General features: G+C 40.6%; 1 protein-coding gene across 1 annotated transcript in view; it reads left to right on the top strand.

The window, feature by feature from the left end:
- CACNA1C (calcium voltage-gated channel subunit alpha1 C) overlaps nt 1-14,300 on the top strand; it is a gene marked incomplete at both ends in the record, with an annotated part of 485,303 nt that overhangs the window by 360,239 nt on the left and 110,764 nt on the right. Inside the window, one exon of the mRNA XM_080351364.1 lies at nt 7,755-7,845. Within this exon, the coding sequence (XP_080207490.1) occupies nt 7,755-7,845 (91 nt within the window). The remainder of the gene's footprint in view (nt 1-7,754; nt 7,846-14,300) is intronic.

The raw sequence follows: 14,300 nt of genomic DNA, 5'->3' as shown, positions 1-14,300 counted from the left end.
ATTTTAATTTCTTCCTTTCAAATACAGAACAGAACATGTGTGAGGCATCTCTTGGCAGGGCCAGGAGTTTGACTGTGCCCGTTACGTGATCCTCTGGGCAATGTGCATTCCCCTCACTGGCTGAAATGAACAAATATTTCTGGAACACTGGGTGTTACTGTCAATATTGCTATAAAAAGAAGAAAAATGGCAGCTGTTTAAAGTCGTTGTGGAGTTTGTTATACTAAAGTAAGTCCTAAGAAGATTAATTAGTCGCAAGGTAATGCATTCGTAGGTGCTCAATAACATGCATGTGATAATGACAGGTCTGTTAATCACATGCCTGCAGAGTTGATACATATTGCCATCTCTTCTGTTCCTCTTTGTGTATGGTATAAATTCACTTAGATATTTCTCCTCAGCATCATAGGATGTGTGTGTGTGTGCATATGGTGACACTCTGGTAGGGGAGAAGGACATGTAAAAGCAAGTCTTTCTATATAAAAAAATAAACATTACAATTTATATTGTAAAATATATAATTTACCTATGAATGAAACGTTTGCTCATATGACACTCCATCTCAGTGTTGGCAATGTTTCTACTCTCTAGTGCTCCATTCAGTAAACTGTGCTACAGTGCATCAGTCTTCCTTGATTTTTCCAGTGCCCAGCCCGGTTTTACTGTAATGACAAGCCTTGTAACATCTTTGCTGTTGGTTTACTGGCATGATGATCTTTTTGCCAAAAGCTTTTTTCTGTTTGACTGTAGTGGATACAACTGGCAATCACTTGATGGCTCTTCAGTACTGTCCTACATTCTGTGGCTGACCTTCAGTGAAAGTGTGAATCAAGCTCTCTCCTTCCAATTGCCTGATTCGTACATAACCCAAAATTAGGTTATACAAACCCTATATATTACATGTATTTAATGTAATATTGTGTGTATAATACTTGTCCGTATGAGCATTGGCATCTGAGCCCTTGGTAAGCATTTTCCAAGTATTTTCCCAATTTTTCTGGATTTTTTTTTTTACTCTACTATATTTATTGATGCATTCTGTCTAACATTGGGAGGTATGTAACCACCAAGATCATACATATAGTTCATGTTTCCTTTTCTCTTCATCCGTGGAAGCTTTCCTATTGCAGAGCTCCTTCTCAAAACAAAAAAGGCAAAAGTGTTTCCCAGTCATATCTAGTATGTTTTCCTGACAAAATCAGGTAATCTAGAGAAAACTAATCTTTTATCTCTGCCATTTACTTTCTGCATGCTGCTTGCATTTAAGAACATACTCATTGATTGCTCTCAAGACACTGTGTGCATGTAGTAGAATAAAAGCTGTATCTTATTTAAATTAATGAATAAGATGAATGAGTGCCACATTTCTGAAACAGGCAATGAGAAGAGGAAAGCTAGGCAATATTCAGGTATTAATTAAAATGAGAGCTCTCCGCTGAAAATATGAGTTGATTGATATTCTGACAGCTGCCCATAGACTCATTCATGAAATGATGGGCATGAGAGGCACCACGGGAAGCAGGGTTTTTACTGGAGACAAAGTCGTTCACTTGATGCACATTCTGTTAAAGGAAGCAGCCTGGATATTGCAATTTATTCTTGTTGTGCTTGATGGAAAAAGAAATCTTAAATCCCAGCTGGAGAATTCACAGGACTTCTTTGCTCTTTAGATTTGCTTTATAGTTCTGCAGTTTCACTTGGGAGACATTAGCATCAGTAATAACTACAGTACTTAGCACTTATTGTAATGTGTTTCATCTGCAGATCTCAGAGAGATCTGCAAGGTGAGTGCAGAATTATAATTCTCCTCTTAGGGAAACTGAACAGATACATAGAAATGCTTGGTCATATGGACAAGGTGACACAATAAGGTGACATGATGGTGGAGTGACCACAGATCCTTCTGACCTCAAATGCCAGAGTGGACAAAAGGGGTGATTTAGACTTGTATTTTGCAAAGTAATTCAATACCTATAGAAATTGGCGTGTTGGAGAACTTGGAGTCTAAGTGAGCAATTAGAAAACACAATCAAGTGTATTGTTGCTTTTCTTAATTTGAAAACCCACCACAGGTCTTTTTCAATATGAGTGGGCGTACTGTTGGACAGTCACACTGTTTCAAGTGAGCTACCTAACCCAAGGGCATAAGGTAAATGCCCAGCCTGTCCATACAGTTGAGGGACACACCAGTATGACATTCAGAAAACTGGTGATATGAACCTGTCTGCCTCTGTGGCCTAACTCAAACAGCTAAGCTGGAAATGTGGAAGTCAGACAATGTGAATAGTCTCTGACATATGCAGTTCTAAAACTAATGCCCAGATCTGCAAAGTCATGTAGTAACATGTCCCGTTAAAATCTGCGGAAAATTTGTGCTTTGTCTATGTTTGTGGAACTGGGCACCCTTTGCCCAGGCATGATCTTGTCTGGCTATTAAATTGTTACAGTATTAAAGTGGGATTCAGCAACAATTGTAGCAACATATAATCCATGAAGATAAATCTGAATATTGGAATTACTTCCACTGCTGAGATGACAAACATGTCATAAATGCAAGATGCAACAGTGGTAATGATATTTCTGAACTGGGAGCAAATTATTCTCCAAGTGTGTAAAGGAAAAATTATCTCAGGGCTGCACAGAAGGGTATTTGCTTGTGCCAGCTTTCTGTTTCAGAGGTTGGAAACCTGCCGTCTAATAGTTCATTGAATGTCCATGGGGCATTTTCTTGGAGGAGGAACATATGTTAGTGCAAGAGTAGAGCTGGTGTCAATGCTTGCTGCCAGTGACATGGGACAGAGGCTCTCAAAGGGTCTTGCACATCTGTCTAGCCAGTCACAGGCTGTAGACTCTGTCCTTATTTCGCTCTGTTGGATCTCAGAGGTAGAATTAACGTAACAAGCATAATTTCCCTGATTTATTTTTAAGGGAGCTGCTACATAGCTTTTGTTGTTGCTTTAGTCGCTGCAGGAATGCTATGTAAGTAGTATAAAATTGGAGTTCAGGTAGTCCAGGAGAAAAAGGTTACATTCAGAGATAAGCCACACTGTGGCAAGGTAAAAGAAGTGCAAAGGCTTCAGAAGCAACTGTAGTACTGGTACTTATGGTTTGCACTCTGTTGAAACCATGAGATACTTGCATGCCTTTTAAAAGTTTTTTCACTTTCCTTTAAGAAAATTTCTATGCTGTGCTACCTAAATAATATGTAACTAATGGGAAATTTCATCAACCAGAGTGAATTTATGGACGTGATGATAAATTTAAAAAAAAGATTGCCATATAAGCAAAGCCACCATGATTTACCCCAGGAACAGATACGCTGGAACAGGCTGCCCAGAGAAGTTGTGGATGCCCCATCATTAGATGTGTTCAAGGTCAGGCTGGATGGTGCTTTGAGCAACTTGATCTAGTGACAGATGTCCCTGCTTATGGCAGGAGGGGTTGACTAGATGATCTTTAAAGGTCCCTTACAACCCAAACCATTCTATGTTTTTGTGAAATACGTAATATCTTCTATGGTACCCGTCCCTGCATTATTATTAGTTATTTACTGTACCGGTTCTGTTGAAGCGAGCCGCTCAGTCAGTGTGTGCGTTGCCCTGTTAGCTCTACTGCTGTACTGCTGCTCCTGCTGTCATCCGGCAAAGGCCAACTGCCTGATGGAAATGCTTTCTGTCCCCTTTGACAACCTGCAGTCACTTAGGATGGAGGGGTGAGGGGGCAGGCAGAGTTGTTCTCTGCTGTCAGGAAGTCACCTATATAAGACATTGGTATTTAGTTGCTTGACCTAATACCTTAGGCTGTTAGGTGGGCAGGTGAATAGTATGCACAGGGATCAACTACTGCCTTGCCCATGCTGCAGTTTGGACACCGAAGCATTTTCAATGCAAAGTACATGGTGGTGGAAGGTTTAGTGGCCTTCTTGAAGGCTGGGAAGTGTGGAGGTGGGGAACCCACAGAGAGGCAATGTGTCCTTTACATCTGGCAGAAGCAAGCCCCTTGGGGATCTCTGATTTGGTTATGAGCAGTGGATTTCTTGAAGTTGACACGGAACCGCTCCTGTAAGAGTACTCAAGTCACTGAACACATGTGGCACAGGAGGTGAGGCATGAGGATTTCCACTACTAAGATGCACTGTGCCCAGGTGGGAGGAAATCTGCTTTTGCCTCTTTTTTGCTTTTGTCTCAGCTCCCAAAATTACAAGGAGGAAGTAGCCAGTGAGATGGCATAGTCTGTATACCATGGTCCTAAATATAACTCTGGTCTGGACTAGAACCCACTATTTAGAAAAAAACATCTCTTCCTGATTAAAACATTCCTGTGATGGATTTACCACCAGTATTCTTGGTACATGGTTCCAGTAATTAATTACCCGGACTGCAAAAAATGCCTGCCTGCTTTCTAGACTGGATCTGGGGTGTGGGCACAAGGTCTGTGTCTCTGAGAACTGAGACAGATAAAAAAGCCATCTGGGCAGTATTTGATTTATTTCCTCTCATGTTCAGTCCCAGTTTATACACACCACTTCTGCAGCATCTTCAATTTTCAGGATATGTTAACTGGCCTGAATGAGTCTCCCAGCATCTGCACTCATGATTATTCCCTGATATGGAAGGTGAAGTGAGGTGCCAGGTAAAATAAGTGATTGCCCTGCTGAGAGCATGCCATGTTGGATATTACTGTCCTAATCTCCTGTCTGTCCTGACTTTAAACTTCTAGGCCATCATTCCTCTTATACTTGATACCATCTTAATACTTTTTATTGTCCTTAACATTTTCCATCAGTGCAGTGTAATGAATGTCCATGAGCCAGTGCCAGCAAGCTAGACTGAACCACAGAAGCCTCTTCAGCCCCCGTGCTGCTGCATCTGCATCCCTGGCTTTAACTTGGCTTTCTGCAGCAGTAAGATTCGGGAAGTGTGAAGTACGTTCTAAGACTTCCCTGTGCATGCACTTCTGATCTGTGTGGGCTGAGGACCTTTGTGCATAATAGGCAGAGGATCAACAATAACTATTGCCATGAAAAGACATGCAGGACATCAGAGGACAAGTGCCATATGTAAACTCAAATGGAAATTATGAGACATAGTCTAGAGGTATCCTAGTTTGGGTAAAGCAGTGTACATCTGAGTGTTGGATGAAGATTATTTATCTCCAGAGAAGAAGAGAGAGAGAAATGTGATTACCCCAGCAACTTTCCTTTAGGAGCTCTGACAGTTTCGAAAGGGTTTCTAGATATTGGAGCAGTTAAGAAGGGAAGCCAAGGAATCTCATTCAAAAACTGGCTAGTCCAGGTTCTGACCACAGGGGTCAGGAGATAACCTTGTGATAAATTGTGATCACCTTAGTCTCATCAATTTCAATAGGTCAGACAATCAAACAAGATGAGTTTTGCTATTTATATCACCAGAAAAAGGATTTTACCCATAAACTTAAATTCAACTTCATGTTCTCAAAAGTCACTTATAAAAAAGAGCAGAAAGCAAGGAAGAATTATCCTCTGATGATCTATTATAATATTACATACTTCCATATACCTTTGGTTTTAACCTTGTACTTTTAATTCACGTTATGAAGTTTTCAGACAGAAGTGGATGTCATGTGTAAGCTGAGTTCCTTGTTTTTTTCTTTTGCCTGTCACTGGCTGCATGTTCTCTATTGATGTCTTGTTCCTGGTACTTGCCACTGATCCTCTTGTCTATGAAAGGAAGCACTCCAGCTGGCTTGCCTGATAAGAAGAAAGGAAAGTTTGCTTGGTTTAGTCACTCCACAGAAACCCATGGTAATGTTCCGCTGCACTCTGTGTCCACACTGCGTATATCTCTGTGTTCATGTCTATATATCTCTATACAGACTGACATATAATGTACTTTCGTATACTTCTGCATGTGTGTGCCTTGCTTTTTCCGTTGCTTGTGCAGTGTCCTCTTCATGCACTCAAGATAATAAGCTGCCTCGCAAATCAATCTCTTGCTAATGTCTTCAATATTGTTTTCCATTTGCAAATAAGCTCAAATACATCTTGAAAGTGCTTTACCTCATCTTCAAAGATGTCTTGCGAAATATCAATGTTTTGGGTTTTTCCTGAAGGGTTTAGTCTGGACTGAAAATTTTAATTATGAATGTTGTTTTTTCTTACAGCTTACTTAACTGTTTCATGCGCATCAAAATATGAATTCAGCTGATTCCTTAATTAGTCCTTCCAAACAGATGAGATTATGAAAACATCTAGTCTTTGGAAAGGAACAGACACTATTAGAGTCCATTATTTCATAGTTATGTCAAAAGTACTTGAGAGTCCATTATTTCATATAGTCCTGAGAGCACAACAGAAGAACTTCAGATTTCCCAGGACATATGTTGTAGGCATGTGAATTGTTGCAATGAGATAAAGGAAAGATAGTTCATTTTGAGGGGCATTACTACCATAATGCTTTCAAAAGCCAGAACCCAGGATGTCTTTGGAAGAACATTTTGGTATCTTTCTAGCCTCTGGAAGAAGACTTGTTCCCATGGCCCATTAAGCGTCTGCCCAACTAAAATGCAGAACCGATTTATTACTATCCTTTTGTGCCAAGGACCCACAAATAGATATGTTCTTAATATTAAGTAACATATTCTCACAGGCTGTTAGAAGCTTCTCCAACAGCTAATAGTGCATGCTCTGAAGTCTCATCTGAGATATATATCAAAATTCTGATACAGGTCATGTTCTGAAGTTCTACCAGGCATCTGAGAAATCTGTTTAACTCCTCCATCATTCAGTTTTAAGTATAATTTTTTCATTTGTTTTGTGTATCTGAAAAGGCAGGGGGAGGAAGACACATATTGGATCCTATTCATTCTCCGAACTTATGCTGAATGATTATATATTAAGGATTTATTAGAGCTCATATAAGAGCTAGGAGCAACCAGTGGAATAGAATTGTGATTTTTTTTTTATGATCTGTAGAAAAAAAATATTGAGGTTTGATAACAGATAAGATATGTGACAGGTCCTTGAATCCAGATGTGATAGGTTCACACCTAGGGTTGCTTTCATTTGATGTTTGTTCCATGACACCTCTTTAAAAGCCTAGGAGATTCTCTCTGGTTCTTAGTTGGTGGGTGTCAACATAAAATCTCCACCATATTTCATATACATTAGCTCCTTTTTTGGTAGGATCTGAATGGGTCAGAGGTCTGAATTCCCCTCTTATCCTTATAGGTCAAGTTTATAAGCATGAGGTTGAAACACATTAACGATTAGTATCCATCAGTATTATTTATTTGGTACTTGCTAGCGGAAGCCATTATTCTGAATACCTGTCAACCTGGTACTTTTAATTTGCATTCTACTCATCACACAAGAGATTGGGGAGGGCAGTGAGATGGTTGGGCTGGTCCAAGTAAAGGGGCATTTTTTTAAATGTCCCATTGAATCAAGCAAAAGCTTATTTGTTGGTTTTGCCAGGTTCTCTAATTTTGGTTCTCAATACTAAGATTTCCAGGCACTAACTCTGAAAGAAAGAGAGCAGCTGCTTCTTTCCTTTTTTTTTTAGCCTTTGAGCAACCCATGTATATTCCTAAAGTCTACCTGCCCAGCCTGGCCTGCGCAAGGGGCCACTAGACTTGGCCAGCAAATTGCTTAATCCTCAGGAGCTGCCACTGAGGGTCTTCTCATTAAGCCTGTTCCTTCACTCATGTGATTCCTTAATAGATGTGCCACGTTCTCATGGACAACCTTCTCTTTTTCTTCCTCTTGACTCTTACAGTGAGCATGCCCACCAGTGAGACTGAGTCCGTGAACACAGACAACGTTCCTGGAGCAGATATGGAAGGCGAAAACTGCGGTGCTAGGCTAGCGTGAGTACATATACACAGATATATGTAAGTAGGGATTGGATTGAGCTTTATGGGTTAAAGCCAGGGCAAATGTCAGACTTTTTAAGGGGAAAAAAACCCACAATGGATGAAAGGAGAGAGTGCAGAAGATCTGTGGATCCCAGTTCTTATCTTAATTGCAATGTAAACTCTCTCTGGACAGTGGTGGAGATCCTCTGGGTTTACATAGATGTAAATAAAGTATAGAATGCCTGGTATAAACAGGATAAACAGATCTGGGTTTGCATAATAGCTAAAAGAAGAACTGACGCATAACAGTGTTCTTATTTTAAAATTCCTCTTTGGTGATAGGTAATTAAATCCAGGATATGTAGAGCAAAGAGTGGAAATGACTGGTCTATTTAAATTTCTATAACGATACTTGTATACTTTACAATGTCTTGTAATAGAAATATGTGGATGATAATGCCCATCCTACAGCCTGAATTGCACCCTTCAAATGCTGAACACTATACTGTAGTGACAAAGGAATACATGTTGGGAGGGAGTAATTCCTCCTTGAAATTGCATCATTGTAGTTAATGGAGATGATCAAGAATATGTGAGATAGCATGTATGGAATACCATATTATATGGTGTATTTTTTAGCATCACAGAGAGCAAGAATAGGCAAGAGGAGTCCTTTCTTCGCTTTTGCACAAGTTGAACAAAAACAGACTTTATGCTGTGGAGGCGATACATTAGTCCCTCCAAATTTCCTTGAAAATTGGGCTAAGCCTATCAGTGCTATAGCCTGTACCACTCTGGAGTATTTTGAGGCTCTGTCCTGTCCTTGGGCATACTTTGAGCCCTTTAGTGTTGGTCAAATGCTTCTCATAAGTACATAAAAAATGCTCTATTTTGTCAGACCTGTGGTCCAGCTGGCTCGGTGTTCAGGTCTTGACAGTGACAGGAGGACAAGTGTGCAAGCCTGGCCATTTCCTACTTTCCAGTTCTCTTTTAGTGTTCCCAAATTCGTGCTTCTTGAATTAGAGATGTTAGAGGACACTCTTCTGCTTCTGCCTGTAGTGGCCATTTGTGGACCCCTCATCTATGGATTTGTCTGAACCCACTAAGGCTGTCTGCCCTCACAGCCTCTGTGGCAACAGGTTTCGGAAGTTCACTACCTGCTGTGTAGACTTGGCCAAGCAAATTGCTTAATCCTCAGGAGCTGCCACTGAGGGTCTTCTCATTAAGCCAGTTCCTTCACTCATGTGATTCATTAATAGATGTGCCACGTTCTCATGGACTTTCTCGTCTGTTTCAAGCTGATCTACTACTACTTTCAGTCAACATCCTCTCCTTCTACTACTATGAGATTTGGTGATCAACAACTCCACATTCAGCTTATCTATCACTTTCATGACATTGTAAACCTTGATTGTATCTCCCACACATATCCTTGGCCTTCTCCTCTACAGACTGAAAAGGAGGAGATCTTATCTGCACTACAAGATGTGATGCATAGAATATGTTGTAAATTCAGTCTGCTTTCCTGTATGTGTCAGCCAGCGACTCAGAAACCCCAGGAGAAATTCTTTATGATAGTTTTTCTTCACTTGCCTGCTGTTGCCTACATGCTGAGTCTGGCATTTTAGTATGGATTATGAACTCTTTTCTGAAAGAAAAGGACTAGATCTATTCACAGGGCTGAGGCAGTTGTAGCCCTCCCTTTAGCACCCCACCAAGTTGCTTGTGCTCTTGTCACATTACAGGAAGCAGCAGCTGGGTATGTGACCACTTCTTCCAGCTGGATCCAATCTGGAGAACCATCTCTATTCTGCAGTTATGGTTCCCAACACAATGGGCCCCCTGGTGCTTCACAGTGCCAACAACAATGGCAACTGTTACTATAAAGTTGCATATATTTTTAATATTACAGCTTGCATTCATTTAATGTCCTTAATCCCAAGGGATCCTGAGGCACTTTATGAAATTTAAACGCAGGGATTGTTTTCACAACCCGAGAGTTCAGCCACTTTCAGGATAAAATGTGACAGATGTTTAAAAACAAAGGGCACAAGTGTATAGGGAGATGTATGAGGGATAGCTTGTTTGGCACTGAAACTGCATGGGGAATTTTGGCAAGCAGAACATAATTATCTTAGCTGGAATGTGGCCAGGAGAGCTGAAGTTAAACACAACTCTAAACATAATCATGACTTAGAATGAAGTTTAATTAAAATAGCCCAAGGTGCCCACAGGGGAATGGCAGTACTGTGATCTGGCACTGCAGTCGCTATGCTCCTGGTGCAAGGAGAAGGTATGGCTGTGTCCAACACATTTTAGTGAAGAAGACATTGGAAAATCACAGGAAAACAGAACTTAATTTCTTCTTCCTGTGTTATAAATGTTAAAATAGGGCTCTAAGTTCCACCAGGACATGTAAGATTCAGGGACATAAACAGTTTCTTTGCCACTTGCCACTTCATTTGAAAATGCATGATGTATAGTAGGGGAATTGAAGTCTGTTATTGAGAGGGTTTGTTTACCCCTTACCCAAGGACAGTTAAGATCCTCAAGGCCTCACTCAGATTGCTTTTAATCTCTAAGAGATGGATAGGCTTCTTCATCCAGAAAAATGAATGGCTGTATGATTGTATTTGAAATTCTGGAGTGAGATACAAATTTTGCCAATGCTCCCTGCTTTTGCAAAATGTTTGTTTCAAACTTGTGGAGCTGCAGCTTCCTTAGTTATGGGTAAATTCAGATCTGCCCTTAATTCTGAGGCTTGGAGTCCTTTCTGGTTTGTTTTGTTCCTGCATCACACACTCAAGCAGAGACATAAACTAGCTTACCTGGTTTCAAGAAGAATTAAATCCTCTTCTTCTCACTGAGATCCTCATTTAAACCTCCCATAGACTATTATTCCTGCAGGAACATATAAAATGTAAGCAAGAATCTATTTGAGTGAGCATCTTCTTGTATTGCAACCCAAACAGAGAATCAGAATTAAGCCTAGTGTTCCAGCATAGAGGTAATTCATGTGAGAAGTCAGTTGAGGTCTTCTAATAAGTTCCTCATCTAGTACTAATGACTTTGAGTAAGCATTAATAATTAGAGTCATGCCATCCTGATTTATTCTAGCTGAAGATTAGGCCTGGACCTTTGAACAGTCATCTGCCCTCTGGGTTTTGGTTTTGGAGTTGAAACGGCTAGAGAAGGTTTTGTTTGATTTTTGAGTTTCATCTGTTGCAGATGAGTCTTTATTTTTACTAGCCTGCTAAGATCAGCTAATGGCCATGAGTCCCCATTGCCTTGCTATAAACACATTTTTTCCCAGAGGCAGCACTGGGCAAGTTGAAGCCAGGCATAACTGAAACAATAGGGAGATTTCAAGTCAAAGGTAATATATTTATTTATTCAGTGGCATCAGGCTGCTAGGGCATTTAACCACCCCAGCACCACCACCATGGTGACAGGCTGACCCTGCCATCAGAATGCACTCATGATAAAAGGAAAAAAAGTACCCAGAAGACTGAAAGAAAAAGCATTTTTATTCAGGGTAACTTAGAATTACTGGCTTTTCTCTATGCTCTTATAAAAAGCTGTAGAGCTTTGAAACGTTGGGCCTGTGAATGACAGAAAGATCTGCTTGACAAGCCAGGTTCAGGCATGTCTTTTGGAAAAGGAGATCTTCCCTGACAGCCTTTCTCAGCTCCACAGAGACATATGCTATGTAAGATCAGGAGAGTACCTCTCAAACACAAGCTATCTCCTGTTGATGAATTGTCTCAAAGAAGCTTTTGTTTCTATAGTATATATACTATAGAAACTGCCTTCATCAGCTGTGCTATCTGGAGCTATGCCAATCTTCAAACCAGCAGAAGGAGTTTCAGGAGGAATCTAGCATCTAATCTCTTTTTGCTTGTTTTCTACGTCCAGTTTCTTAGAACTAAACCCAAACAAAACAAAAACCTCATTCGTATTCATTCCTGGTGTAATTCTGCTGCCATTAGGAGAGCTGTGGCAGGGACTAGTTCCCTTCCTAAAATGGGTGTTAGCTTTATCAGGCATCTGAATCTGAAAAAGGTTTTGTAGGGTTCCACAGGACATTGAAAAGCGTCCCACAACTTTCACAGTCTATCATCCTTGTCATGGTATTGCCTTGTGCTGCACTGACATCTGCCCTGCAGTAGAAACACAACAGCTTTCATCCTCAAGGACAGCATTTGGATGTGGAACTTATTTTACTTCTGATGTGTCACAGCTTTAATAACCTGTTGTCTCTGGGTACAAAGAAACATGCTTCCTCTGCAGCGAGCACTAGCAGGATAAACCAGAACTAGTAGCAATGAGTTTCTATTTACATGATAGTCTTATACCCAGGACTTTGCAATAGTGAGTAATTTCCTTGAGCCTCTATGGTTACTGCTGTACAGGACTTAGATTCCTGAGTACAGGCTATTGCTTGTAATCAGTAGTAATCTGTTCTGTGCCTAATGTCAGCATATATAATCTTCCAATACAACCACAATGTTGATTTTTTAGTACAACCAAACAGATCTGGAGTGCCATAATAACACTTACTTTTATATATATGTATTAGCTTTCATTGTGCAAACCAGTGTTCCATAGAGCCTCAATAAAAAAGTGAAGCGCTTGAGCTCAAATGGGAAGAGAGCTTAAAATTATCTACTTTCACTGAAACAATAAGCCACTTGGCATTTTCACCTTGGCCAGGATTTCCATACATTTGAGGGACAGTTCAATTGCTTTTCCACCAAAGAGGGTTAAAACAATGAAACAGGATAAAACAAAATGAACATCCTACCCTGACTTTCCAACCGAAAACAGTGTGTCCTGAAAATACTATGGACAATAGAAGTTTTCCCTGGCAGCTGAACCATCAGTGATTTTCCCTTGGTGATTTTCTCATTGTGAACATAATTCCTGTGCAGCTCTTGCAATAATCAGCCTAGGAGCCAGTGGTAAAGGCGAAAGAATCTGTTTGCTTGGAGGTTCACTATAGTAGCTGCTAGTTTTCACCTAATGAGAAGACAGCCACCTTCCATGAGGACCAAAGTCCCCATCATCTCTGCCAAAAGCTTCAAAACCACTCCCAACTTCAGCAGGAAAACACAAAGGATCGATCCGCATGTGTCAGCCTCAGCTACTGCTCTCCAATTTATTATGAGCAAGGTGTTTTTGATATTCACAGTCAGCTCTAGATATGTATCTGAAGGACAATAGCATGCCCTTGTTGATGGGGAGTTATCTTCCTTTTTCAGATCCCGTGACAGGCCTTGCCTGTGACTTGCCACAGGGAGAGCAAGATTATTCACTAAATGCTGAAGTTCTGCTCTGTTTTCCCAGCCTGATGAATAGCAAACCAGCTCAATTTTAAGCTAGACAGACCCAGTTTTCTTAATGATATTCTATAGATTTTAAATGCTGCTGGCCAAGGACCACCTCTCTCTTAAAACCAGCGTTGCTTCCTTCAGTCCTTGTGCAGAAAAGGGCAAGAATGGAAAAAAAGAGGCAAGACATTGCTGTGTGGACTCTGCTGAAATTCAGTGATTGCCTCAGCAGAAGGATCTCAGTCCATGTCAGAGCACGAGTTATCCATGGCCAGTCATTTGTTTTGCTGGAAGCTTTTAGTTAATGGTCAGAAATGAGAAATGGTCATTGCATGTCCCTGTACAACTCCCCAGTGTTAATTGTGTTACACAGAAGGTAGTGGCAGAAGGAGGGAGGCCTATTGCTCCTGTGTGAGTTGCAGAGACATAGCTGAGGGTAGAACTTAGCCCCAACACTTTATTAGGCTGAGAAATTATCAGGTATGCAACATGCATTCCTTAAAAATTTCATGTCACTATATGGTCTTGTCCCAGTAATATGTGAAAAAAGGCCTCTGGAGTGGGCGTCTTCTCTTCAGGGCTGCCAGAATCCTGACTAGAAAGAATGAAATGTCATCAGCAGGAACAGAGAGAAGGGAAAAATGTGGTGCTGCCTGACCAGTAACTGCATGAATGCACGGTATTGCACCAAAACAGAATCATTATCACATCAGGACTGTGTTCTCACAGTTCTAAAATCTGTAAGATTTGCCTGGTGCAGCTCTTTGGATGTTCCCCAAAGTTGTGTATGACCCAGAGGCATAGCAAGTAAATTTCTGAGAACTTTTACTAGTATCCAAGGGCATTTTTAAGTCATCATGAAGATAGTTGCCTATAGGCAGGATCATATAGTGTAAATGTAATTGTGACCAGCATGCAAGATAATTTTGTGGTCATGTTTAGTAATTTCTACACCAGAAAACAACTATAACATGACCTTTGCATCATGCTTGGAGACCTACAAGATTTTTCTAGAATTTTTTGTTGTGTGTACAATTATACAAAATCTTCAATCCGTGTTATACAACAGTGTCACATCCTTCACAAGCACATCATTCACAAGTTTCTCTTTTTTGGTGTCCACCACAAACAGAAAAA

This window comes from Nesoenas mayeri, assembly GCF_963082525.1.
Source record: "Nesoenas mayeri genome assembly, chromosome: 1".
NCBI lineage: Eukaryota > Metazoa > Chordata > Aves > Columbiformes > Columbidae > Nesoenas > Nesoenas mayeri.
Note: the sequence above shows the minus strand (reverse complement) of the source record. Positions and strands in the feature narration are given on the sequence as shown.